Source organism: Narcine bancroftii, chromosome 7, assembly GCF_036971445.1.
Source record: "Narcine bancroftii isolate sNarBan1 chromosome 7, sNarBan1.hap1, whole genome shotgun sequence".
Taxonomy (NCBI): Eukaryota; Metazoa; Chordata; class Chondrichthyes; order Torpediniformes; family Narcinidae; genus Narcine; species Narcine bancroftii.
The window spans coordinates 48,075,517-48,103,230 of record NC_091475.1 but is presented as its reverse complement, the minus strand read 5'-3'; the positions used below and the strand labels follow the sequence as shown (position 1 = coordinate 48,103,230).

General features: G+C 42.0%; 1 protein-coding gene across 7 annotated transcripts in view; it reads right to left on the bottom strand.

The window, feature by feature from the left end:
• Positions 1-27,714, bottom strand: part of cnksr2a (connector enhancer of kinase suppressor of Ras 2a) — a 489,894-nt gene that overhangs the window by 268,026 nt on the left and 194,154 nt on the right. For 6 of the 7 annotated variants that reach the window (XM_069889984.1, XM_069889985.1, XM_069889987.1 and 3 more), the window contains one exon: positions 17,003-17,044. In XM_069889984.1, coding sequence (XP_069746085.1) covers positions 17,003-17,044 — 42 coding nt within the window. Of the gene's footprint in view, positions 1-17,002; positions 17,045-27,714 lie in introns of those variants that run through there. The other variant, XM_069889990.1, reaches the window with a different exon arrangement.

The following is a 27,714-nucleotide window of genomic DNA, read 5'->3' as shown; positions in this document are numbered from 1 at the left end:
CAGCAGGTATGGATGGAATCCCCCCAGAGGTCTGGAAGGCTGTCGGCAAAACACCGCATGCCAAACTGCATGAGTTTTTCAAGCTCTGCTGGGACCAAGGAAAGCTGCCTCAGGACCTTCGTGATGCCATCATCATCACCCTGTACAAAAACAAAGGTGAGAAATCAGACTGCTCAAACTACAGGGGAATCACGCTGCTCTCCATTGCAGGCAAAATCTTCGCTAGGATTCTCCTAAATAGGATAATACCTAGTCTTGCCGAGAATGTTCTCCCAGAATCACAGTGCAGCTTTCGCGCAAACAGAGGAACTACTGACATGGTCTTTGCCCTCAGACAGCTCCAAGAAAAGTGCAGAGAACAAAACAAAGGACTCTACATCACCTTTGTTGACCTCACCAAAGCTTTCGATACCGTGAGCAGGAAAGGGCTTTGGCAAATACTAGAGCGCCTCGGATGCCCCCCAAAGTTCCTCAATATGGTTATCCAACTGCACGAAAACCAACAAGGTCGGGTCAGATACAGCAATGAGCTCTCTGAACCCTTGTCCATTAACAATGGCGTGAAGCAAGGCTGCGTTCTCGCACCAACCCTCTTTTCAATCTTCTTCAGCATGATGCTGAAACAAGCCATGAAAGACCTCAACAATGAAGACGCTGTTTACATCCGGTACCGCACGGATGGCAGTCTCTTCAATCTGAGGCGTCTGCAAGCTCACACCAAGACACAAGATCAACTTGTCCGATGCCGCTTTAGTTGTCCATTCAGAGCCAGCTCTTCAGCGCTTGACGTCCTGTTTTGCGGAAACTGCCATAATGTTTGCCCTGGAAGTCAGCCTGAAGAAAACTGAGGTCCTCCATCAGCCAGCTCCCCACCATGACTACCAGCCCCCCCACATCTCCATCGGGCACACAAAACTCAAAACGGTCAACCAGTTTACCTATCTCGGCTGCACCATTTAATCCGATGCAAGGATCGACAGCGAGATAGACAACAGACTCGCCAAGGCAAATAGTGCCTTTGGAAGACTACACAAAAGAGTCTGGAAAAACAGCCAACTGAAAAACCTCACAAAGATTAGCGTATACAGAGCCGTTGTCATACCCACACTCCTGTTCGGCTCTGAATCATGGGTCCTCTACCGGCATCACCTACAGCTCCTAGAACGCTTCCACCAGCGTTGTCTTCGCTCCATCCTCAACATTCATTGGAGCGACTTCATCCCTAACATCGAAGTACTCGAGATGGCAGAGGCCGACAGCATCGAATCCATGCTGTTGAAGATCCAACTGCGCTGGCCGGTCACGTCTCCAGAATGGAGGTCCATCACCTTTCCAAGATCGTGTTATATGGCGAGCTCTCCACTGGCCACTGTGACAGAGGTGCACCAAAGAAGAGGTACAAGGACTGCCTAAAGAAATCTCTTGCTGCCTGCCACATTGACCACCGCCAGTGGGCTGATATCGCCTCAAACCGTGCATCTTGGTGCCTCACAGTTCGGCGGGCAGCAACCTCCTTTGAAGAAGACCGCAGAGCCCACCTCACTGACAAAAGACAAAGGAGGAAAAACCCAACACCCAACCCCAACCAACCAATTTTCCCCTGCAACCGTGTCTGCCTGTCCCGCATCGGACTTGTCAGCCACAAACTAGCCTGCAGCTGACGTGGACATTACCCCTCCATAAATCTTCGTCCGCGAAGCCAAGCCAAAGAAGAAGAAGCCTATTAAGGGTTTTTACACACAATAAGAAATGAAACTTCCAACTGAAGGGCATACATTCAATTTAATATAAACATAGGAAAATCACTATGGAACATTGTGTCAAAACACATCCCCATGAGCTGATGTTTCCAGCCAGCACAATAAAATATAAGAAGAAATTACAAATGCAAGTGTCATAATTTTCCTAATCTCTCTGCCTTGGGAAGTATACCTTGGGGTTGTAAAAGTAGAAATGCTGCTAGATTACTTAATCAAGAGGAGAAATCAAGAAATGTTAGATCATTTATAGGAAATTACTGGAATCTATTCTGAGCACTTCAACAAGCATGTTGATTCATGAGAATTAGATTGATCGAGTTTTACAACACAGAATCAGGCCACTTGGCCCAACCTGTCTATGCTAACTAGGCTGTTCTATGCCCTCTAAACCTTTCCTATCCATGTACCTGTTGATTCTGCACCCATCGACATGAATCCTACTTTGTTGTCCCACGTTCCCATCAACTACCTCCAGATTCAACAACTTTAGGATGTGGGAGGGAAAAAAACAGGAAATCCACACTGCCACAGAGAGAACATACAGACTCCAAACACAGCATTGCAGGTGAGGAATGAACCCAGCTTGCGAGAGTTGTGAGGCAGCAATTCTAAAGGCAGTGCCACTGTGATGCCCTCTCGTTTTATGTTTCAATTGTACCTATACTCTTCCTCTGTCACTTCATTCCACATACTCATCATCTTTTGTGTGGAAAAAGGTGCCCCTGAGGTCCCCTTTAAATCTTTTCTTTCTCACCTTAAATCATACCTAATTGACTCGTTATGAGCACAGTTTCATAACTCTAAAGGAAATGCGCCAATGACAATTTTTCTCAAGCAAAATATTTCAGTAACTATTGGGTCTAAAGCAGTGGTTCTCAACCTTTTTTCTTTCCACTCACATACCACCCTTACTAATCATAGAGTACCTAAAGCATAGAAAATCACTGGTCTAATGGATTGATGGATAGATGGATGAATTGCAGGTAATTGTGATATGAACAAAGTTGATGGATAAATGACTGGAAGGATGAACAGAAAGATGTACAGATGAAAACACAAATGGAGGCATTTATGGATAATTGGGCTGGTAGATGAAAAGATGGAAGAAAGAATTTAATGAAACAATCTAGTCCAAACAGGCAATTAAATATTCTTGCAACACATTATTTTGTCATGTTGGGAAACAAAGATGAATAACAATAAACTTGAACTTGGTCAACGATCATTGAAAAATTACACAGAAACCTGTTATAGAAGTGCTGATGCAGAGACAATTGTACTATTTTGATATGACTGATATTCTGAGACAAAATGCATTTTCACCCCATAATATATCACTACACATTTTAACACATGGAATTCTAGGTGATGATATAGTTTATTGACCAATCTCCTAACACATTAATAGTCCAGTCCAAGGTTCAATTGCAATAAAATGGAGGAGAAACTGTGTGGGAATAAAAATCATGAATATCTATGTAAATAAACTTTTGAAAAAAAAAACTCAGCATTCCCAAACACCCAACCCCAACCAACCAATTTTCCCCTGCAGCCGCTGCAACCGTGTCTGCCTGTCGCGCATCGGACTTGTCAGCCACAAACGAGCCTGCAGCTGACGTGGACTTTTACCCCCTCCATAAATCTTCGTCCGCGAAGCCAAGCCAAAGACATTTGAGTGCATTGCTTTGTCCGCTATTTGATTGCTGACATTAGCTCATTTAAAATTGAGCTAATATACTAATTGGACAATTTACGATCTAATATAAATCTCATGGAACATCACATAAATCAAGATATAACAGTGATACTCTATTAAACCTTAAAATTGCTGAAACAAATATTGTAGTCTAGAAATTTATTCTGGCCCCAGAATTGATTCCACTGGTTTCAACTCAATGATTTATAGAAGCAGAGTACAATCCCAGCTCTGCTATCAAGTTAATTTGTGATATCTATTTCTGAGTACAGTAGAATCCTCATTATCCTGTATTCAATCAACCGGAAACTCAAACAAGTGGCAAAAATATCAAGGAAATAAATATATTTTTAAAAAATTTTAAAATTATAGAAGTAAATATTCTCCGAAGCAACACACAAACCCATGGTGAAGATGGGAGGAAACATTCAGCCAGCAGAGCACCCCGGTCGTGTCCTACCTGCAGCAGCTACTTGAATAAAGTTTCAATAAATTGCATTTGAATAAAATGGCCATGCCCAGGATGAGAGCCTGCTGATGCCACTCGCTGCTGGGGTGATTCTCTCAAAGTGTCCCTTCCTGCCTGGTAAGGGTCTTTATTTTTATTAGTATATTAGTAAGGTTTTATCTGTAAATTTGGGTGGGGGTGTTAATTATAATGGTGGCACGGTTAGCATAGCAATTAGCACAACGCTGTCACAGTGCCAGCGACCGGGGTTCGAATTTAAAGGATGGTACACAGAGGGCCTGACCGGGACACTGATTTGGAGGTGAATCAGGTTGCACCAAGGGTCAGGCGGGAAACTGGTATGGAGGCGAGTCAGGTTGCACTATTGTGGAGGTGAGTCGGGTTGTGATGAGGGTCTGGCTCAGATAACAGGATGTGGCTTATTGTCAGTTAACTGACAATTAACTGGTATTAAAAGAAAAATGAAGGTAAAACAAAAGAGAACTTGTAAAATATACAAATCAGACAATTTAATTACATTGGAGTAAAATTATAAAGTAAGATAGTGAGTCATAAATGACCCTCTTAACTTCCAGAATCATATCTGAATTATTAATTGAATAACAATTATTTTCTGTATTCAAATAGGACACGATGACACGCAACCACTGACCATGAGAAGGCGGGCCAACATCCTTCCATTTAAGTAAAATCGCATGCCTCGCCAAAAGGAGCAAAAGAAATAGTGCGTCTTGTAAGGTAAAACATCATGAGATGGGAATGTGTAGGGAGTTACCCTGTACAAGGCTGTAACAAGAAGGGGAGGTGTCCTTGTACTCCTGTTAGGTAAAACATCATGAGATGGGAATGTACGGGGCAGTAACAAGATGTGAATGCATCCTTGTACTTACAAGATAAGAGAGACATTGATGGATTGAGAGGCAGGAAGCTAGCAGGGAAAGGATAGCAACAGTTTTAGTCATTGGACAAGTAATGATATGATGATGTTCTAAGCACATATCCAAGGGTATAAAAAATCACCATTTTGCTGATAACGGCAGAATGCATTCTCCGACTAACATGGTTGGTCGCAAGTGTTACAATCCGGTAATAAAGAACAAAGAACCCTGATTTCGACTCAGCCTGGTGTTTGTCTCACTCATTCATGAACAAAGCAGACCTAACAGTCTCTGAACCAGAGATAAAGAATCAATCCCTCCCATTGTACCAAAGAGGGCCACCAAAGGGTACAGTGTTAAATCTAGATTGAAAATTTTTGATAGAGTATGGAAAAGCCTCTCTCCAATATTTTTCTAGACTAGAACAAGTCCAGAACATATGAATTAATGACTTGATTAAAGTGAACTTTACATAATTAAAGACTACAATACAGATTCTTTTCAAATTACTTTACATTTTGCACTGTCTTGTCTTTTAAATGGTGTATTCTCAATGCAAATACATTAGTTAGGCATTGTTAGAATGAGTTCTCAGTCAACCGGAAAAATTGCATTTCAGGCATCCACGATTCCCAAAGGTGGTGGATAATGGGGATTTCACTATAGGTTTGTGTATCAATTTCTTGCCCCATTCCCATGCTAACATGTCTGTCCATGGTCTCATGCACTGCCAAGCTGAGACCATGCACAAATTGGAGGAACAACATCTCATATTCCGTCTGGGCACCCTCCAACCAGATGACATTAACATTGAATTGATTTGGAGGATGCACAAAAAAGATTTGTTAAGATAGCCCTAGCCGTAGCAAAAAAATGTATTATGTCAACCTGGAAATTGGAAGATAATTTGAAAATACAACAATGGTATATAGAAATGAATAAATGTATTCCATTAGAAAAAATAACATATAGTTTAAGAAATAATATTGAAATATTCGAACAAGTATGGGAGCCTTACATTAAATACAATAGCGAAAACCTACCGGGGACAAACATTACCTAAGTTGATGGAAGGAGAAGGAAAGAAAAGAATGGACTCTGTAGAATTTCTGGTGTATTTTTGTTGAATGACAACATTGTCTGACTGAATTAATGCAACCTAGATTGTATACCTAAAATGGATGAGGGGGGGGGTGGGGGGGTGGCTTGGGAGGAGGGAGGGGGGGGGAGAAAAAGTCACTGTAAATGTGTGAAAAAGAAAAAGTGTATATCATGGCTATTGTGATTTATGGTGTGAAAAATAAAAAATTTAAAAAATAAAAAAAACATTGACTTTTCTGGTTTCCATTAGCTCCCCCCCCCCCAATCTTTCCACTCACCCTTACTATCTTTCCCCTAGCTCTTCATTCACAGAGTCACACTCCTCCTCTGATCAATTCTCACATTCTCGCCTTTCCCCTCCTTTCCTCTTATCTATGTCCAATCGTGGCCTTTTGTCCGTCACCCTGTTCTTCTCCTCCTGCAGCCTTTTTAGTCAGGTGCCTGCCTGTTTTTTGCTCATACCTTGACGAAGGCTCAAGCCAGAAACATGGGTTATATATCTTTACCTCCTGTGAATGCTGTGACACTTGCTGAAATCCTCTAGAATTTTTAATACAATTGCAACATCTGCAGACTTTCGTGTTTCACTCTTTGGGTATTGATATGTCTGGTTTGAAGTAGTGCAGATATAAATCATAAAAAAATACTAAGTGGTGTCTTATTACTTGAGAACAATGCATTCTATTAAGAGATGTTAAAATGAGCAATGAGCAATGGGTGGCAGCAATAATGGAACCTGATTTAAAATCAGGATGCTAAGGTAAATGGTGAGAGGACAAATGCAATACACAAAAGTGCTGGAGAAACTCAGCAGCTCGTGCAGCATTCAAAAGTAAAAAGTAGTCAACATTTCAGGTCTGAGCACTTTGTTTGGACCTGCATTGCACTACACCCCAGAATCTGCAGATCTTGTTTAACTGGTGATAGGACAACGGTTGGAGAGATGACCATCAGGACGCATGCTGTAGAGAGCCAGGCCTGGAGCATTGTGACTGATTATATTAAAGCATCAAATTGAGATTCATCTCAAAGACCTACAGCACCACAAGGCAAAATGATCTTGAATAGTTTGAGCTGGAGATGAGAAAGTTCATGGAGGCTGAGTCCTTCTCGTATCTTGTGCATTGTTTCAAGCATTTAACCTTCTGAATGTATTAAATAATTGAATATTGGTGATCTGCTTTAAATTTCCAGGAATTGTTTAATTGTTCCACATGTCTAAGGAAGGATCACAGAATATTTAGACTGCAAGTACTGCAAGTGGCACCCTGTTTGTTAAAAAAAGTAAAGGAAGGTTAGAAAAACACTGAATTTTCTTGCTGACTGGCTCAGCATACTCCAGAGGCCTTTTGATTTTCCTATGCACTCAATGTATTCACAAGCTTCATATATCTGACAGTGGTAAAGTAAAAAAATAGTAAGCTGCTAGATTTGTTTGGATAGGTCAAGCCTAATGACAGAAATTCTAGTTGTTGAAGGCTGAAGTATTCAGGAACTACAGTAGAATATTAGCCTCCAACGCTAATTTAAAATACAATTTGGCATGTTGCTCTTTTGTAATTGAATGAAGTCTCCAGATGGATTCCAATTGCTACAATAGGAGTTTATTTTAAATCATGTCCATCTTATATCTCAGTACAGTCAGAATAGAGCAAAAAAAACACACATTTTGATTTCATAGAGAAGTAGATCATCCTTGTTGTGCACATAAAGAGATAATTAAATAGCAGTCCAAAAGATAAGAAAAGGCATCAGAATGCTTAATTTTACATCTAAAGGCCTGAATTTAAGGACAAGGAGATTAAATATTAAACTTTTACAGTTTTTTTAATTGCTGTGGGCTACTTTTGGGATCCCATTGTAGGAATGATGGAGACGCCACTAATAGAGCAAAATCAGAATGAATTTATGTAGGGATAATTAGCTTCTGTGAAACATCTGTTAGGAGCATTAAAAAGATTAATCAGAAGAAGCACTGAATTCTCTGTTCAAATAAACCTCCCAATCTTGTTCTACGTACTTTATAATTATCATAGGACAATATAACATTTGCTGTGCTTAATAAAAATGTATAAACTTGTAAAAATATATACCATCATATTTAAAATCAAAATACATACTAAAGCTGGTTACAGGCAACTGCAGAATTGTTAATAATGTATAAATGTCCTTGCAACAAACCATTTGATTCTACACATGTTCCATGTCTGAAATAGAGCAGAAGAAGATCATAGAAACTCTGCCATCAGGAAGGTCAGAGTTAAAAAGCTTGCCATCTTTACTCCATCTTCCTGCCTGATCCCCATAACCTTTAATTCTCTTGTAATCAAAAAACCTATGTCAGTCTTAAAAATATTTTCACCAAAGAAATATATAATCTTGTGCTTGCAAACACAGAGTGCAACTTCTGATCATGGGTAAAATAAATAATGATATAAAACATTGACACGGAATTTATCTAGATCTAATCAAAACACTTAATCATCTCAAGAACAAAAAAGCACTGCTGGAGAATCTCAGCAGGCCAAGCAGCATTTGGGGAGGTGAAGGGATACTTGGTGTTTCAGGCTGAAACCATGCATCAGGACTGAGAGTATACAAATAGGGGAATGATGGGCAAGTGGAGGGAATATTGAGGTAGTCTAGTAGGTGATAGGTGGAACCATACAATAAATTTGACAGATGTCGCAAGCTAGGAGAGGAGAGATGGGATGGATAGTGACAGAAGCTGGTCAGTGATAGTTGGGGGGGGGGGGGGTGAATGAAAGAGAAGAAGCCAGATGTATAGATATGTGAGTGTTAGGAAAATGGAACCAAGTGGGGGTGGGTAATGAGTTGAAGTAACAAGGAGAAGGGGTGGAAAAGGCGAACTAAGGTAGAGCGACCTTGGGTGGACAAGTGAAAGATCGAAATTAACACAGGGGTATGATAACTTGATGTTATAAAATTCAATGATCAAACCATTGGGCTATCCAAGTGAACACAAAAATGTTGTGTTCTTCTAGTTTACAATTTACCTCTCCATGTCAATGGAGAAAGCTAAGGATAGATGGATTAGTGTGGGAATAGGAAGGGCAGCTGAAGAGAGAAAGAAAATAGAAACTCAAGGAAGCTGTTACACAGTAAATGCAGTAGACCAGGTTGGAGGAGATGCCCATAAGCCTGGAAAGTCTGGTTAGGCCCCAAGATTGTGAAGCAAGAACAAGTGACATAATTCCTACAGTTGCATGGGAAAGTGCTTGGGGATAGGGAAAAGGTGAGTTGCATGTGATAAGCACATCAGGGATTACAGAGCGACTGGTCCCTCAGAAAGAAGAAAGGGGGAGAGTGGGGAAGACTGTGGATATTGGTGGGATTTCATTTTAGCTGGCAGAAATTAAGGAAATTATTTTCAGGACAAGAGTATTGTTGCCTCTCAGTAACATGCACCTTTTTCCTACAACTCCCAAGTGAGACCTCCAGGTGGTTACTGTCAAAAGGAAAATATGCTAGATTTGGATACAAATGAGGGTGAAAGGGGAGCACGTTGTTTTTAATTACCAGTATGTAAAAGTGTCTTAAGCTATAAAAATTATAAAATTTTCTGATTTTATTCTTAATAGTTTTTGAATGCTTCTAGAAGTCAGAAAGACTTAGAGGCATTGTACAAGCAGAACAGCTTTGGCTAACAGCGAAGCAAAGGTGTCTGTAGCAGTTTTGAGTATAGGACTTGCTCTGCACAACCCTTTCCCCTCCACATGGCCCGACAAAACTGCACAGGATCTCACCTTTTGGGTCTCGGATGTTCTCTGTAAGGTTTTACAAATAATAACTAGGGCAGGACGATGGGGAATATGAGGAAGGGGGGGGGGGGGGGAACCTACTCAGCAAAGCATAGGCCATACAAGGGTAAAATGATAGCATATAGGAAGCAGCCATTTGACCTGTTATGTCCAAACCAGCTGCGGCACACTGAAATATTTTTAAAATTATTTTCTGATTATTAAATGGTGAAAGCTTAAACCAGACAAATAGAAATGGAGACAAAATTGACTGATCTGGCTCTGTGATGATTTCATAACAAAATTCCCAGATTGTCTCAACTCCTCCTTTATGTCGAGTCATCTCCTCAATTTTTCCTAAACTTTAATACAATCAGCATTTCATAACTATTCTTCCTTTTCAAGTCATAACCAAAGATTGTTCACTTAAAACAAAACCATTGATTAAACCATCCTCTCTAATTCCAATCTCCCTTTCTTCTTTCAGGACAAGAGTATTGTTGCCTCTCAGTAACATGCACCTTTTTCCTACAACTCCCAATTGAGACCTCCAGGTTGGTTACTGTCATAAGGCACTAAAATGGACCTTGTCAAAGTAATGGAAAGGATCTCAAAATGACTATGATGCATTAGCCTCTGAGTTCTTTTTAATTTCACAGCATTATTTAAAAGTTTCTACCTTTTCTTTAACGAGGTAGAATTCTCAATGACAGAGAAATCAAGGGCTCTGGGTCAAAGCAGGAAGATTATGATGACGTGATGATCAGATGATCTTATTAAATGACAAAGAAGCCACAAGGGACCAGGTAGTCTAATTAAATTCCTATCTCCTTTTGGGTTCATTTCATTGGCCTGCTTCAGAGCTCTACTCCTATTTGTGTGAACAAAATTGCAAATCTATCCTGATGACCTCTCTTCAGAATCATCATTAAGAATTTCATTCCATCAGGAGAGAAAATGGCAGAAGTAGAGTTGTGGTGAAGTTGGAGAACTCCCTGTTAAAAAGATTAGAAAAGAGAGATTAAGACGTAGAATCCCCTATAAGAATCCAAGAAGAGAGATAGGATAGATAAGAAAGTGGCAAAGAAATGGGAAAAAAAAGGCAAAAGCAGCAAGAGGAGAGAGTGAAAAGAACTTACATCGTGGCAGAGATAATGAAGTTGAGGAGAGGCCTACCCAGAGGCTGAGGATGGCGACAGCTGTGGCATTGGCACCCAAGCAGGGGCCTCCCCATTGGGAGGAGAAAACACAGGAGGAGGTGAGCGAGGACAGTCTGAGAGAAGCTAGCCCAAGAAGGCTCCTGGAGAAGGCTGCGATCAAAGCAACAGGAGCGCTGTCAGATGCAGGAGGTTCTGCAGCTCAGAATGGAAGAAGTCGGCTGGGATAGAGAGAGCGGTAGCAGCGACGATGGGGAGCCTGGAGGCTCAAGATAAAGGGAGCCAATTCCAAATGGAGAGGGTAGCAATATTGGTGGTGAAGGGAGGCGTGGAAATGCAAGGGCGATAAAGCCGTGCCGAGGTTGGGATGGCTGCGATGAAAGCAGCAGAAGAAAGCCTGAGGTGCAAGGCCAGGGGAGTCAGGCCAAGGCAAAGATGGCAGTGACATCAGCAGCAGTTAAGAGAAGGAGCCCATAGGCTGGGAAGAGAAATACCAGAGAGTGAGGATTCACCTGGTAAGGTCACTCCAACTGGCAGGCACAAAGAGAATGGATCCAAGGTGTCAGAGGGCTTCTGAGGTGTCGGGCCTGGTGGACTCCAGGGGCAACGCGGCCAGAAGGAGATTGGCGGGAAAGACACGTGGTGGGGCAACCTGGAGTCAGAAAGTGAGGCAAAGGAGGAGGAACAAGAGGAAGAGGAAGAGCGAGGGGGCAAAAGAAAGACAGCACATGGAAGTGGAAGACTGATAAAAGAGGCAGAGGGCTTGATGCCCTTTGTCAGGGAAATATTGGAGGTCAATGGTCAAATAAAAAGGACTTTGAGGACACTGGTAGCAGGGCAAGGGGCAATTAAAGAAAGCCTGGATAGCTTAATGAAAAGGTTACGGAAACAGAGGACAGAATTGAGAGGGTTGAAGGAGGGCCTCCCCCTCCCCACCGCATCCTGGGCACAAATTAGATTACATGTGGTAGGTGAAAAGATAGGAGAATTTATATACAAATGGGACACTAAATTAATTTCAAAGAAAACAGATAACCCCACACTAAAGCCTATACTTCAGATATGGAAAATGATAAATCAATGCATTCGATTGGGGTTATCTCCTAAAATGCCTTTGACTAGAACAAGTTAATTCCCTTGACTCTGGGTAACAAGATCCTGCACAACTGGTGCCAGAAAGAGATCAGGTGCATCGAGGACTGTTACAAACAAAGGCTGCTCATCATTTGAGCAGTTGAGGAACAAATATGGTTTGTCTACTAGAAGATTCTTCTGCTATCTGCAAATAAGATCTTTCTTAAGGGAAAAATTAGGACCATCTATGACCCTACCTAAATGTAGTAATGTGGAGATTCTAATTCGACCAGGGAATGTGCATACATTTATTTCTCGAAATGAATTACATATTCTGAAGTAAGAGCGCGGTAAGACTTACACAGGTCAAGGGAGTGATAGGAGTCAGACTTGCGCACAACAGCCAATGAAGAGTGGTGGCAAGACCTGTGTCTGGACAGTGTGACTAGGGTCATTGCACCAGTTGTACGACACACCACAAAAATTCTATAACTCAAAGCCAGAAATTTTGGAAATGTGCTTTAGGTGTGGTGTGGAGATTGGAACCTTTGTCCATTCCATCTGGCTATGTACAAAGGTGAGATCCTTCTGGGTGGACCTGGGGGATATTCTGAAAAAAAATTACAAAGGTGGGTTTCCACAAGATCCGGAGTTGTATTTTCTGGGAGATATTGGGGATGTGAGTTTTAGAATGTCCAAATATCAAATTCAGTTCGTGAAGGTTGCCTTGTCAGTAGCCAGGAAAAGTACAGCAGTTACGTGGAAGTCCAACTCCCAGTTAAATACCACACGATGGAATATAGAAATTCAGAATTGCTTTCCCTTGGAGAAAATCACTGACAATCTAAGAAGGAAATATGACTCATTCGTTAAAGTGTGGCAACCCTATATGAAATACATGGGCATGTAGATTGACTAATTTCCCCTCCCTTCAAAATATGGATGATAGGCTCTATCAATAACTCCAAAGCTGTAGAGTGAGAAACGATAGGCTTTATTATACTTTAGACTCATAGCTGGCCCAATTCCAAGTGCTTGATTGAGGACAGGGAGAGGGAGGTCGACCTTTATTCCAGTCACAAGGGGAGGAGTTACCAGGAAGTGAGTCAACAGTGGGGGACGGGCTAGCTATCCATTGGCAGTTACATATTCATATCACCACATTCACTTCACTTTTAAAGCAAAAACCCTGGTGGGTTAAAAGTCCTAGAGGCTCAGCTGATCACGTGTAATGAACATGAACACAACAGCTAGTTGGTCTAAATCTCTTCCCGGCCAGGTAATGATGCCAGTGGCGTACCACCTTAACAACGGCCTGTGCCTCCTTCTTGACAGAGTAGTGATGTGTCTCAGGACCTTGAAAGGTAAGGGGAAAAAATGCTATTGGCCTGCCTGCCTGGCTGAGAGTGGCGAAAAGCATGAAGTCGGAGGCTTCGCTTTCCACCTAAAATGGGATGGATTCGTCCATGGCATGCATCATGGCTTTGGCAATGTCTCCCTTTGATCTGGCTGAAGGCTGCCCAGGCCTTACTAGGGGGTATGCTTTTCGGCATAGTTGGGCAGCCATTAGCACCCTGAGGTTGTGCAGGATTGGGAGTTCCATAAGGGGACACATGTGGTTGAGGTCGGGGGCAATGACACCATGTGCCAAGGCACAACCGAGGAGGGCCAGGCGAGTTGGCTAAACACACACTTTTCCTCATTGTAGGTCAAATTGAGGGTCTTAGCAGTGTGGAGGAATTTAGCAAGGTTCGCGTCGAGGTCCTACTGGTCGTGGCTGCAGATGGTGACATTATCTAGGTAGGGGAACGTGGTTGTCAGTTTATGCTTGTCCACCATCCGATCCATTTCACTCTGAAATACGGAGACACCATTGGTGACTCCAAAGGGTACCCGAAGGAACTGTTAGAGGCTGCCATCTGCTTCGAACACAGTATTCTGGCCGTCTCCTGGGCATAGGGGGAGTTGGTGGTACGCCAACTTTAGATCAATGATGGAGAACACCCCGCACTGACCAATTTTGTTGACCATGTCAGCAATCTGGGGAAGGTGGTATGCGTCCATCTGCATGAAGTGGTTGATCATTTAGCTATAGTCAATCACCATACAGGGTTTACTTCCACCCCTGACCACCATGTCTTGGGTCTCCATGAGCTGGAGCTGGGCTCTATGACTCCCCCCACCCCCCCCCCCCCACCCCCGGCCAGGTGTCGCTGCACCTCGAACTTTATGAATTCTCTGTCCTCAGCGCTGTAGCATCTGCTCTTAGTCGCAATGGATTTAGTCTAGGGTCAGGTTCTCAAACATCGATGGTGGGGGTATGCGGAGGGTGGAAAGACTGTAGGCGGGGGTTGGCTGCAGAGGATCCGTGAGTTGGGGGTTGTATACAGTGATGGGTGGTTGGGTCACCATGGTGACACTCTTGAACTGGCTTTAATGGAAATTGTCATAATGTTTTCCATGCACTGTTAACAACGCAATACAATACCCGTGGATCTCAGCAGATTGGTCTTTTGTGTGCCGCTTGTTGGTCTGACAGGGAGAGACAGTTTGTGAGTAGTGTCAGGATGGATGAAGCTTTCAGTGCTTCCACTGTCAAAACAGACAGTTAGTTCGTTTCCCATTTACTTCAATCTCCATCATCAAGTGGGTGATCGGGTGAGGGTTGCCCTGATCCAAGATGATGCTCACCATCACTGTCGGAGGGGGAGCCATTTCGGTAAGATGGCGGCCCCCATGTTGACCATCCGGTTGCACTGGGAGAGGTGGATGAAGAAGGCTTAAGTGACTTTGTCCACAATGGCAGAAGTGGAGCCAGGTAAGTTGGCGACCCCCGGATCATGTACGTGGTTGGGCTGTTGAAAGCCAGAAGTGACATCGTCACCGCAGGAGGAAGTGAAGTTGGGTTCGATGGCTGATCCATGGGGGTGCATGCGGCGCTGCTCGATAGAGAAGGCTTTGACTTACACATTCTCTCAAAGTGCCCTTTCTTCCCGTATCCTGAGCAGGTGGCTTCCCTTGCCAGGCAGCGTCTCTGGGAGTACTTCTGCTGGCTGCAGAAGTTGCACTTCGGGAGCTTTGCTGTGGCGGTGGTGGTGGTGGTGGTGGGGTCGAGGCCTCCCTTTATGGAGGCAGTCTATGATGCCTTGTCCCAAAATGGCTGCGCCCACAGTCCACATGTGGAGGGCTTGATGTCAGGAACGATGGATTCAGTGTTGCGGTGGGATGAATCTAAAGTCTTAGAGAGCTGGAGGGGTCTCTGCAATGATAGCCTGTCTTCCTCTAGCAGTTGCTGGTGTATGTAATCGGACGTCATCCAAGTCACGCAGGCATCCGGATCAGCTCTTCCACCTACTGGTCCATCGATACCAGGTCAGGGATATTGCCCCTGCATTCTCACCCCAGATCATGCAGGACCTGAAAAAAATCATCTAGAGTCTCACTGGGTTGCTGTTTTCTCGAGGCCAGGCGTTAACGTGAATAAACTTCGTTTACCCACAGTCTGTAGAGGTTATGGAGCTCAGTTATGCTTGCTGAGTAAGTTGTGCAGCCCCTGATCGCCAAGTATACACGGTGGCCGACCCTTGCTCTCAGTAACTTGAGTTTCTTCTCGTCAGAGTCCACAAGGCCCTCAAAAGCCTCCAGGAAGTCTGTAAAGCACTCGATTCACTGCTTGTACAGCTCTGGGGCTCCGGGCATCTGTGGGTCGAGGTCTAGTCTGTCGGGTCAAGCAGTTTGTCTATCCAGTGCGGAAAATTTAAAGTGTAATAAATTGATAGGCTCTATCAATATCTCCGAAGCCATAGAGTGAAGAACAAAAGGCTTTATTATACTTTAGACATATCTGGCCCAATTCCAAGTGCTTGACTGAGGACAGGGAGAGGGAGGTCGACATTTATTTCAGGGTCACAAAGGGAGGAGTTACCAGGGAGCGAGTCACCAGTGAATATGGGCCAACTATCCTTCGGCAGTTACATTTTCATCTCACCACAATGGACACTATAAAAATCTGTCCCAGCAGGGAAATGAGTGGAGTTAAGAAAGTGGGACATGGCGCAGACAACATGCAATTTTAGTTTTATCTTTTAGTTCTTTCTTTTTATTCCTTACCTTTGTTATTTAATTAGCTAGGTGGTTTTTTTAGGTTTTGGTGGGGTCTGTGAACCCCACCAATATCTGTATTTGTATAATTTGTATGATTATATGTTTGGGGGCAAGGGGGAGATAAAAACAGGCTCTGTATGTTATATATGCTCTGTATGGCATAAGGACATGTATGCACTGACGAAGAAAAAATTTACTTTACCACGTTGCATTAACACAACTTCACCCCACCTCTCCACAAGGCATTCCCACATTGTCACACTTCCTGCCTGACACCTGTTCTTGGGGCAGATGTAATTTTCTTAAGGGTAAGAAATCAGAATTTACACATTCAGTTCCTTTGCCTTTATCTTCTAGGTCCTTCCTTCAGTACTTGCTAAAGCTAAAGAAAAATTCCATTGTCTTTGGACATAAGCAGAGTGATAGCCAACACCCAATTCCCAACATTGTTCATATTTGGCCCACCCACCTTCTTGTATATTTTCATCACATAATCAATTAACCTACTGCTTTCCTCCCTTCAGTCACTTCCAATTTATTCAAAATCGGTCTCTATGTGCATGTCTCTCTCTCTCTCTCTCTCTCTCTCTCTCTCTTTCTCCTGATGCTTAAAATCTTGTTCACTTTTCCCATATAGACATGTGGCTCTCAGTACCCATCTAACCAAACAAAAATGTTGTGCTCTTCAATTCTTTCCACAAATCTATTCCTCCCTCACAAAACAAACTGTCAATCTTATAATGTTTACAAATTCTTTTTGATCTTAAGCTTTTCCCAGTCATTCGTGTAAGATATTTCAGTCAATACCAATTCAATTTTTGAAATTCCCTTTCTAAACCACTTTGCCTTTTTACAACTCTGTCCTCCAATTAAACCTTCTTCTTTTCAACCCAGACAAATCTCCACCTTTAAACTCTCTCCCCTGGTTAGAATAAACTGCCTCATGCATTATAATTGTTGATACTTTTCATGTATAACTCAACCAAAAATCAATGTACTCACCACATGAAGAATCTTGTTTTCAGTTTCATAGACAGTGCACTCCTGCCAAGAAAAAAAACACACAAGTTGTTAAGATATACTGATAACAGATCAATGATATGACTGACACAAAAACACAAATCAGAGTTTTAACATGTATATAAAATAAGTCCATTATATTATTATATAGATTTGAACAACTTGAATTGAAAAACTGTGCTGTTTTTAAATATATTGATATTCCTTACTAGATCATTGTCAATTCTTGAGAACATCCGGAGCAGAAACAGTATTGCAGACAGAGTACCTCCCAGTTCCTCATCTGATGATGAGGAAACTGTCAATCAAAAAACTTTACTCATGCAAAGGATTAGTTTTTTCCAGGATATCAAAGGGAAGAAAATCAATTCCAATTTTAGTTTAGTTAACTCAAAAGAGGTGCCATTAACATCATTGTCCTGCCTTTATTGTTAGTTAATGTTCTTCTTTGGCTTGGCTTCGCGGACGAAGATTTATGGAGGGGGTAAAAAGTCCACGTCAGCTGCAGGCTCGTTTGTGGCTGACCAGTCCGATGCGGGACAGGCAGACACGATTGCAGCGGTTGCAAGGGAAAATTGGTTGGTTGGGGTTGGGTGTTGGGTTTTTCCTCCTTTGCCTTTTGTCAGTGAGGTGGGCTCTGCGGTCTTCTTCAAAGGAGGCTGCTGCCCGCCAAACTGTGAGGCGCCAAGATGCACGGTTTGAGGCGTTATCAGCCCACTGGCGGTGGTCAATGTGGCAGGCACCAAGAGATTTCTTTAGGCAGTCCTTGTACCTTTTCTTTGGTGCACCTCTGTCACGGTGGCCAGTGGAGAGCTCGCCATATAATACGATCTTGGGAAGGCGATGGTCCTCCATTCTGGAGACGTGACCCATCCAGCGCAGCTGGATCTTCAGCAGCGTGGACTCGATGCTGTCGACCTCTGCCATCTCGAGTACCTCGACGTTAGGGGTGTGAGCGCTCCAATGGATGTTGAGGATGGAGCGGAGACAACGCTGGTGGAAGCGTTCTAGGAGCCGTAGGTGGTGCCGGTAGAGAACCCATGATTCGGAGCCGAACAGGAGTGTGGGTATGACAACGGCTCTGTATACGCTTATCTTTGTGAGGTTTTTCAGTTGGTTGTTTTTCCAGACTCTTTTGTGTAGTCTTCCAAAGGCGCTATTTGCCTTGGCGAGTCTGTTGTCTATCTCATTGTCGATCCTTGCATCTGATGAAATGGTGCAGCCGAGATAGGTAAACTGGTTGACCGTTTTGAGTTTTGTGTGCCCGATGGAGATGTGGGGGGGCTGGTAGTCATGGTGGGGAGCTGGCTGATGGAGGACCTCAGTTTTCTTCAGGCTGACTTCCAGGCCAAACATTTTGGCAGTTTCCGCAAAGCAGGACGTCAAGCGCTGAAGAGCTGGCTCTGAATGGGCAACTAAAGCGGCATCATCTGCAAAGAGTAGTTCACGGACAAGTTTCTCTTGTGTCTTGGTGTGAGCTTGCAGGCGCCTCAGATTGAAGAGACTGCCATCCGTGCGGTACCGGATGTAAACAGCGTCTTCATTGTTGGGGTCTTTCATGGCTTGGTTCAGCATCATGCTGAAGAAGATTGAAAAGAGGGTTGGTGCGAGAACACAGCCTTGCTTCACGCCATTGTTAATGGAGAAGGGTTCAGAGAGCTCATTGCTGTATCTGACCCGACCTTGTTGGTTTTCGTGCAGTTGGATAATCATGTTGAGGAACTTTGGGGGACATCCGATGCGCTCTAGTATTTGCCAAAGCCCTTTCCTGCTCACGGTGTCGAAGGCTTTGGTGAGGTCAACAAAGGTGATGTAGAGTCCTTTGTTTTGTTCTCTACACTTTTCTTGGAGCTGTCTGAGGGCAAAGACCATGTCAGTGGTTCCTCTGTTAGCGCGAAAGCCGCACTGTGATTCTGGGAGAATAGTTAATGTTAATGAAATAGAAAATACAAGTATTTCAGCTGTTGTACTGAATAACCCACAAGTTCCAGTGAGCATGATTGAGCAGTGATGGCTTAATGCAGTGACTTATTTTGCATTATTACAGATTCACTTTACTATCAATAAATAGTAATTTCATTGAAGATGACACTTTAATATATTCCACTTCATTTGCACTGTTACGAGCCCAGAGGACCCCAAAACCCAGCAGCAATATTCACCAAGGCAAATGGTGACTTAAACAAAAGTTGCTTTTAATTATTTTTAAACATGAAAATAGAATTGTACTTCAACTTAACTCTATTGACTTACTTAACCTAACTTAACCCCCTTCTAATTCTAAGCACGCGTGTATGTAATCGGTGTGTAAGTTCAGAAAAGTTCTTTGGTTCGCAGTCCAATCTCACTTCTCATTCCTCCAAGTTCACTCGTTGCAGAAATTCTTATACTGTGCACAGAATTGAACATTTATAACGTTCAATAGGCTTTGATGCTTGAAAGGTAAATCATTACCACTCAGGAAGGTTCTTTTTGATTTTCAGAGAGAGATTTGTTGTTCCAGGGCATCCACAACTGATGTACTTCCATCAGTCACCTCAGGGTCTTGCTGATGAAACTTTCCCCCTCAGGGTTCTCCAGATGATAACCTCAGGTCACCACAGAGTTCCTTTTGGTTTCCCTTATTCCAAGTGAAACATTAGACACCCAGTCCTCTCCCTTTGAATGAACCGCAAGGGTTTTGACCAGGCTGTCTGACAAATGGGTTTGCCAGCTTGTCCTGTTCCAGTTCCAGCTACTTCCACTGGTTGTAACACTGTATAAGTGATCTCTGTCTCTCTCTCTCTCTTTCTCAGAGAGAAAGCCTGTTTGACTCTCTCTGCTTGCAAAACCATGTGATCCTCTTACAACAGCAAGCTCCTCTCCAGACAATATGTGGCTCCAACTGTTCATCTGTTGCCTTTTGTAAACAACAATCCATTAGTGAAGTCTCTTGAGCACTCTTCAAAGCTTTTGCAAAAGCTGTGAGGCCCCGATATGTCTAGCATTGAGCAGAGCTCCACTATTTCAAATGAGATCTGTTTTGTGTTTGTATGAAACCTACTCTAAAAAACCTTTCCCAAATAATCTCCCCAAAACGTAACTATATACTCTGTCACAGCACCTACTTTCAGTGGGACTTAAGTAAGTCTAAAAATGGTTACATGCCTTCAAGAACAATGTCAGCAAATGCAAAAAAAATAAATCAAACAATACAATTTTTAATAACATAACCAAGAAGGGTAGCCATTGGTTTACATAAGGCTGGTGGTTCAAAAAGAAAATTAATATCAAACCGGCTTTCAAGGGGATAAACAAAGGAGGTGGGGAATAATTTCAGTGAGATGAGAAGAAATGGGGACTCATAGAGACACATAGCCCTTCACTCCCATACACTACGAAGGGACAAAATGGATCCCTGTGGCTTGGTAGGTCCAAAAGCACTGTGAGCATTGTAACATATCGAGTTGTACAATTTATAGATATTATGATATGAGTCAATGTGGTGTCAATGCTCATAAAAGCAAAGTCCCAGTGCGAACCTTCCAGTTTGCATGGATCCAGACTTGCTCCATATTTTGCTATTTGTTTCCCTGTGAAAGAAAAGCTGAGTCACTTCAATCGATTTTCTGTTGGAGTGGAAGTACAGATCACCAGACGCATTAATGCATTATCTTTTGCGAAAGTGATGACAGGGATCTGACACCTGCTTGAGGATAATTCACATCTGGAGGACCTGGATTCATCATTCTGGGCAGGGATTTCAGCAGGAATTGGATGCACATAGTTCAAAACATGCACATAATTGCACACAATAATTTCCATCTCGTCCCACTCCCCAATCCCCAATCCTCACTCAGAGAGTGAGATTGCAGCCACCAGAAAGGTTGGTATTATCAGACATTCATATTTTCATAATTCCTTAGGGCACCGAAAGAAGCTATTTCAGTCCATTGCATACTCACAGAAACTATCTGATCCCTGCCTACTCACTCCACATTGCCATCAACTCACCCCAGATTCTTCTGCTCCCCTACATACTTGGAGCAATTCACGGAGGCCAATTAACCTACCAATCCAGATGTCTTTTGGAATGTTGGAAGAAACTGAACCACTTGGAGGAAACCCAGATGGTCACAGAGAGCTTTTGCAAGCTTGATACTGACAGATCTGATGCACAGTTCTATCAGTTGCTCCACAGTGACATTATTAATTCTTAATGTGTCTGCACACATTCCTCATCTTTTAAAATTTAAATTTAGATATCCAATACAGGAATGGGCCCCTCTGGCCCACGAGCTCATGCTGCCAAATACATCAATTAACCTACAAGCCTGTACATCTTTTGAAGGGTGGGAGGAAACTTGAGCACCTAGATGAAACCCAAACTGATATGGAGATAATATACAATCCTCTTACAGACAGCACCAGATTCAAACTCCAGTTACTGACACTGTAATAGCATTGTGCCACCCTTGATGCAAATCGTTAAAGCAGCACTTCCCTTTAAGACCAGTGTCCTTTTTCCTCTTCAGAGATCCAGGATCTGAAACTGCCCATGTAGTCATGGAACAGTAGACTTAGAGATACAAGTTACTGCATTATTAGATTTGAAATAGTCAAGCTCAAAGTGAATATAGGGAATTGAAGCAAAGCAAAGATACGGAATTTATCAAAGCAGTTGTTAATTGAGGTTCAACGCAAATGGAAAATATTCAAATGATGGCAGAGTGATGGTAAGAATTTGCCATGACGAAGTCAATGTGAAATGTGTTTAACAAGGGAAAACATGGGATTTCAACTGTCAAAATGAACAGAAAGGAATTTTAAGAGTAAACATCCATATTGCAGACAAAATTTGCAATGCTAAATTAAGTTTTAAATATTTATAGTTTACATGACATTAAAAAGAAATTCTTTTTTACAGAGGATGATATGGAATGTTTGCTCAGATTAAACCATATATTTCAAGAAATATCAAGGAACATTACAGAAATTGTTACTTAAAAGTTTGTCAAGCCATTTTTCATATTCATGTCCCAATTCCAAGGTATTTTAGGAACAACTCATATTTTATAGTATGACTCCTTGTATTTAAGAGTACAGTGTATTATATAACCAGCATCAAAAGCCAACCACTTGTTTAAAAATGTTAAGATTATCTAAATGTCCATTGTTTGAATTTACATGAATGGTGAAAGGTAGTCCATTTCATAATCCTTGCTGGGCAGATTACCATTCAATGGATTAGGAAAACAGTCAGAGAGCATTAGCAATTGTTAAGGATTCACACCACCCAGGACATGGTCTGTTCTCGCTGCTTTTATCAGGAAAAAGGCATAGGTGCTACATGACTCGTACCACCAGGTTTAGGAACAGTTGCTACCCCTCAGTCATCAAATTCCTAAATAATAGGCTCAATCAGACTTATTTAAGAACTCGTACTTTGCTCATTATTTCTTAACATTTACTATTTTCTGTATTGTGCAATTAGTTTGTTCACAGTTCTTTATTTGTTTCCCTCTGTTATTGTATAAGTATTTTTCTCCTTGTGTAGAGTTTGCAATTATTGATAATTAGAAATTCCTGGCGTGGTGGATAAAAGGATCTCATATGACATCATGTATGTACTTTGACAATATATTTGAAGTTTGACTGTGAAGCATATTGTTTAGGTTCTTACTCGACAGGGATGAAAATTGAAAAACCAAAGTATGAATGTTATTTTCTATGGAAGATCATGTCTACTGCAGACAATAACAGTTTAAAATGATATTGAACATTGTACAATCATCAGAAAATGTCCCCACTTCTAACCCTGTGATAGAAGGAAGATCACTGATGAAGCAGATGGAGATGAGAGCACAGTCCTAAAGAACCTGAATGTTCAATTTCATTTGAAATTCCATAGAAAAGGAAAACTGTTATTGTCTGCAGTAGATATGATCTGTCATAGAAAATAACATTTATACTTCCCTTTTCTGCAATTTTCATCTCTATACAGTACCTTATATTGTTTCCCGCAGTGTCCTCTTAAATCAGAAATGTGTTGACAAAATTACTTCCCAGAAAATTTTGCTTTTTCCTTTCTTGATTGATACATTTACTACCTTTCTTACTTTCTCTTACGTATTTCAATTTATGAATAATTTTTCCAGATTAAGTTTACCCATTGGCTCATAATTTTGAAACCTTCTATCAGATCTTAACTTGATCAGAATAAACTCAACTTTTCCATTTTTTTCTTGTAATTCAGATTTATCTGATGACATGTTTGTTCTCCAATGTCACACTCATGCAAGACCAGGAGATTCCTCCTTATAGTTACAGAAATAAATCCTTAAGACCAATGACTTGTGCTTCAGATTACAATAAACAGCCTCTGCAAACTCGACTTGAAATTTGATGCACTTTATCTTTCCAAAGCTGCTTTGAGTTCTGCTGAGTTCTGCTGATAACATCCTACAGAAATATTTTTCTTTTACCTATTCAGCTATCCCCTTGAAAAAAAGTTACATTGTTTTCATATTTTTCTCAATTATTTTATATTTGTCTAATTTGAATTAGGTACTGGTTTGGGTTCCTGGATATTTATTTTTTTGAAACGATTTTTATTGTTTTCCATTGGTTCCCAGCGCCTCCATGTTTGATAACACTGCAATTTTATTTTTATTTTAAATTATATGTTTGTGTGTGTATATATATATTATGCAATTATTATGCACTGAGTATTGTATGTGTATGTGTGTCCACTGTAGTCCAGAGAAATGCTGTTTCGTCAGGTTGTATATGTACAGTCAGATAATGATAAACTTTAATTTGAATTTGAATATTTAGCATCTAAAATTTTAAATTGTATAACAAAGAACAGGGTTGTAACCCCCTCTCTATATTTATTTGTAAATGCACATCTCTCACTGTTTCTTAAATCAGTGCAACACTCTATCCCTAATTATACCTCAGTGTAACATCCTATCTTTAATCATCTCTGCCTCCACTCTTAAGCAGATGAAAGGATCCCATGGGTAAAACACAGGATTCGGTTGACACCGTGGTTAAGTGAAAAAACACACAAAGGCTGGAGAAACTCAGTTGGTCAAACAGTGCCTTTATGTAGCAAAGGTAAAGATACAGAACCAATGTTTTGGGCTTGAGCCCTTCATCAAGGAGTGGGGGAACATGAGAGATGTCCAAACAAATGGGGGAAGGTGGAAGGCGGGAGATGATAGGTAGAGGGGTTGGGGGGTTGGAGTCCAGGCTAGGTGGAAAGAGAAAGGAAGTAGGAACTGGAATGACTAGTTAAAGAGGGGGGAGGGTGGGGGTTAAAAGGAAAGCTGATTTGTGGAATGCAGTGAACTCAATGTTCATGCCCTGGGGTTGGAGAGAGCCCAGACAAAAAATGAGGTGTTGTTCCTCCAATCTGCGGGTGGTCAAAGTGGGGTAGTGTGAAAGGCCATGGACAGACATGTGAGCTTGAGAGTGCGACTCAGAATTGAAATGGTTGGCTATGGGGAGGTCACTTTTATTGCGGATGGAGAGGAGGTGCTGGGTGAAGCATCGTCGGGTCTTCACATACAGTGAGATCATTGCATCCTTTGCTTTTTGTGGTGCTTGTGTTGCTTTGTAATGAATATCACTTGACAAATGCTGCAGATTTTGGGGACAGATGCTGATGAACGTGCTCCTGATTAATCCTCCTAATCACATCTAGTTCTCCCTCATCCCACATTCCCTTCTGTTATATCAGAGTCAGGGGGTTTTAATGTGCTCCTCTTACATGTTATCTCCCCTCGTCAGATAACTTTCCTTTCTCCATTCAGATATTCAGCGGTAGACCAGGTGAGTAAATGAGACTAGTATAAATATGACAATGGTTGGCATGGACATGGTGGGCTGAAGGTCATTCTTTGCTGCATCATTCTATAACTCCATGACCCTGTAACCCCTCAATGTTCATCCCCTGATGCTGAGCAGGAAGAAACATTTGATCAATTGATTTGATATTCCCTGCGACCAGCTCAGATACTGCACTGCACACAGTAAGGGATAGTTCAGAATATATGGCACAGAAATAAAAGCTATTCACCTCACTAAAATGCCGGGACTTGTATGGGAAAACTACCATCTGAAAGGCTCTTGGAGCCTAGAGAGACAGAAAGGGTCATGTGACAGGACTTCAAAAGGTGAGTGTGCACACCAGTTATGCCTCAGATGATTCAATTAGGTTCCCAGATTAAGCAAATGGTTACAGCATGGAAGGAAACTTTCAGCCCATGGTGTCCATATTATCTCTCTATTGGAGCAGCTCACCAGCTGCATCCCTGGACCTTGCACTGTATCCTTTCATATTTTTCTCAACCGTATATTTATCGAATTCCTTTATGAAGGCCACACCGGATTTTTCCTTGATGTATCTGCAGGCAGTGCATCCTACATTCCAGCCTAAATGGATGATGACACCGGGACCTGTTCTCCTCCGGAAGCACTGCAGACCCCATAAAGCGGACCCACTGGTGGATCAAGTGGAGTTGAGGCACGCAAACCCTCAGTATGCCTTCGTCACATTCCCAGATGGAAGAGAAGACTTGGTGGCCACCAGGGATCTCGCGCCGGCCGGATGTGTGAACAACGTGGACGAAACACAGATGTCTACGGGTCAACAAGGAGCGCAGCAGCAGTCACTAGAACAGTCGTCCATCAAGTCACCCCAGAGGACTAGACCACCCACCCCGGAAATCAGAACCCTGGGTACGCCCACCCCACAAAATATCACCACCCTAGACTTGATGGCAGGACCTAATCCCATACAAGAGGATCCCCAGCCCACACAGCCACATGACCAACCAGTACTTCCCACTCCCACACCTCTACCAAGAAAGGCTGAAAGGCAGACCACACTCCTCATCCCTATACCACTACAGAAGAGGTCCAGAAGACAACGGAAGCCACAAAAAATTTTGGACATGAACTTACAAACAAGGGAAGGAGGATGGGGGTGGGGGGGAGATAATAATTTTTAAGGGGGGGGTGAATGAGGTGATCTGTAATTACACCATTAGGTCACCAGGGGTCATCCCAGTGACCATGTATATAAAGCAGTCCAGGGTTACAGTCTAGCCTTCCAGGATCGTCTTGCAGAGAGACAAGAACTCTTAGTGTACATATTAGTTTATTAAAGCTGTCTTATGCTCGCACTGCTGGTGTGGTTATTGTCAGTACACATACCACAACAAGAATTTTTCCTCATAACATTCTTACCAAGAACTTTGATGGAGCAGATTACAGACAAAGGCTCGCATGCATGCATATCAGATTCCTGGTGCATTGCTGGGAAAGCCTGAAAGCTTATGCAAAATGAAGAGGCAAATCTACTCTAATGTTGCACATTGATTTGTGAGGAGTTTAAAGTCTATTTCTTTCTAGTAGTAGTGGGTTGCTTCACGTTCTGATGGCTATAGTCTCATCTTCCATTTTAACATAGGGATAGGCTCAGAATTCTATTGCATAGGCCCTAATTATTGTTTATTATGGCTCTGAGGGCACCATGGTATCTCAGTTATCTGCCCTCCAGATAACTACAGCTTGACATCAGTTTAGTGGAGGATGAAACAATTATCTTCTTTCCAGACAATACTATCCATGTTCCTTCCACTCCATCAGTGCCCTCATTGCAGCCAATCAAGCAGCTGCCTCGATCACTGTATAGGGGTGTCGTTAAAGGATGAACTATCTGACTCCAGAACTACTTAAGGTCATCCTTCACAGCAGTGTGGCTACTAGTAGAATGTCATTGGACAATGAAGGCATGCAGAAGACACAAAAGCAGAAGCAAATTGATAAGATTGTTTTGAAAACATGAAAACATTGTTTTGTATTGATTGGACACATTATTACATTTGAATTGTTGATTCAATTAGTTCTTTTTTTCCCGTGAATAGTGCTCAGGTGGTGACCATCATCTCAAAGAGAAAACAGGAACTGTTTCTTTTGGGAATCTGAATAATTTTTATTATTATTCACTCATAGGCTCTGGGCAGCGCTGACAGTTCATCATAGGAGGGGTGAGGGGATCAATTTGGAATGAAACCAAATTAAACACCAAAAGCAGAAAAGGAGAATTTACGGAAGATATAAATAGCCTGTGAATAAATGAGAATTAAATAGCATAAAGTAAAATAAGAGGGACTATTATTAAAAATGAATTAAATTATGTTTACAGTAATAGTTAGAATTCAGATTTTAAAATAGGTAATTGGAAATAAAAGAATCTAGGAAATCAGATAGATTGGTGAGAGGAGAAGAATTGTGTCATGATGGCAAAAACATTCATATCTGGAAATTAAGCATACCAGGTACACCATATTTAGAAAAGGGAGGGATGGAATGCAAAGTGAATCAATATTTATTGAAGATAATAACAGAAGGGAAATAACTAATGCACAAATCAGTGAAAATAATGGAAGGAAATAAAAGATAACAAATCACCCATCACAAGAATGGAGCAGGTTTCAATTAATGGAGAGTTGGGAGATTTTTAAGACACATGAAACATTGTGCAGGGAGGAGTGGAAATGCCTGGATGCAACACAGAACAAATAATTGGGGTGAGAATAGGTATAAAGGGACATTGTGGGATGTGAGGCCCACTAATGTCAGTGCTGATCACATTTCAACAAAGTATAGATTTTGGAATCATGAACATAATTTCTTAGTTT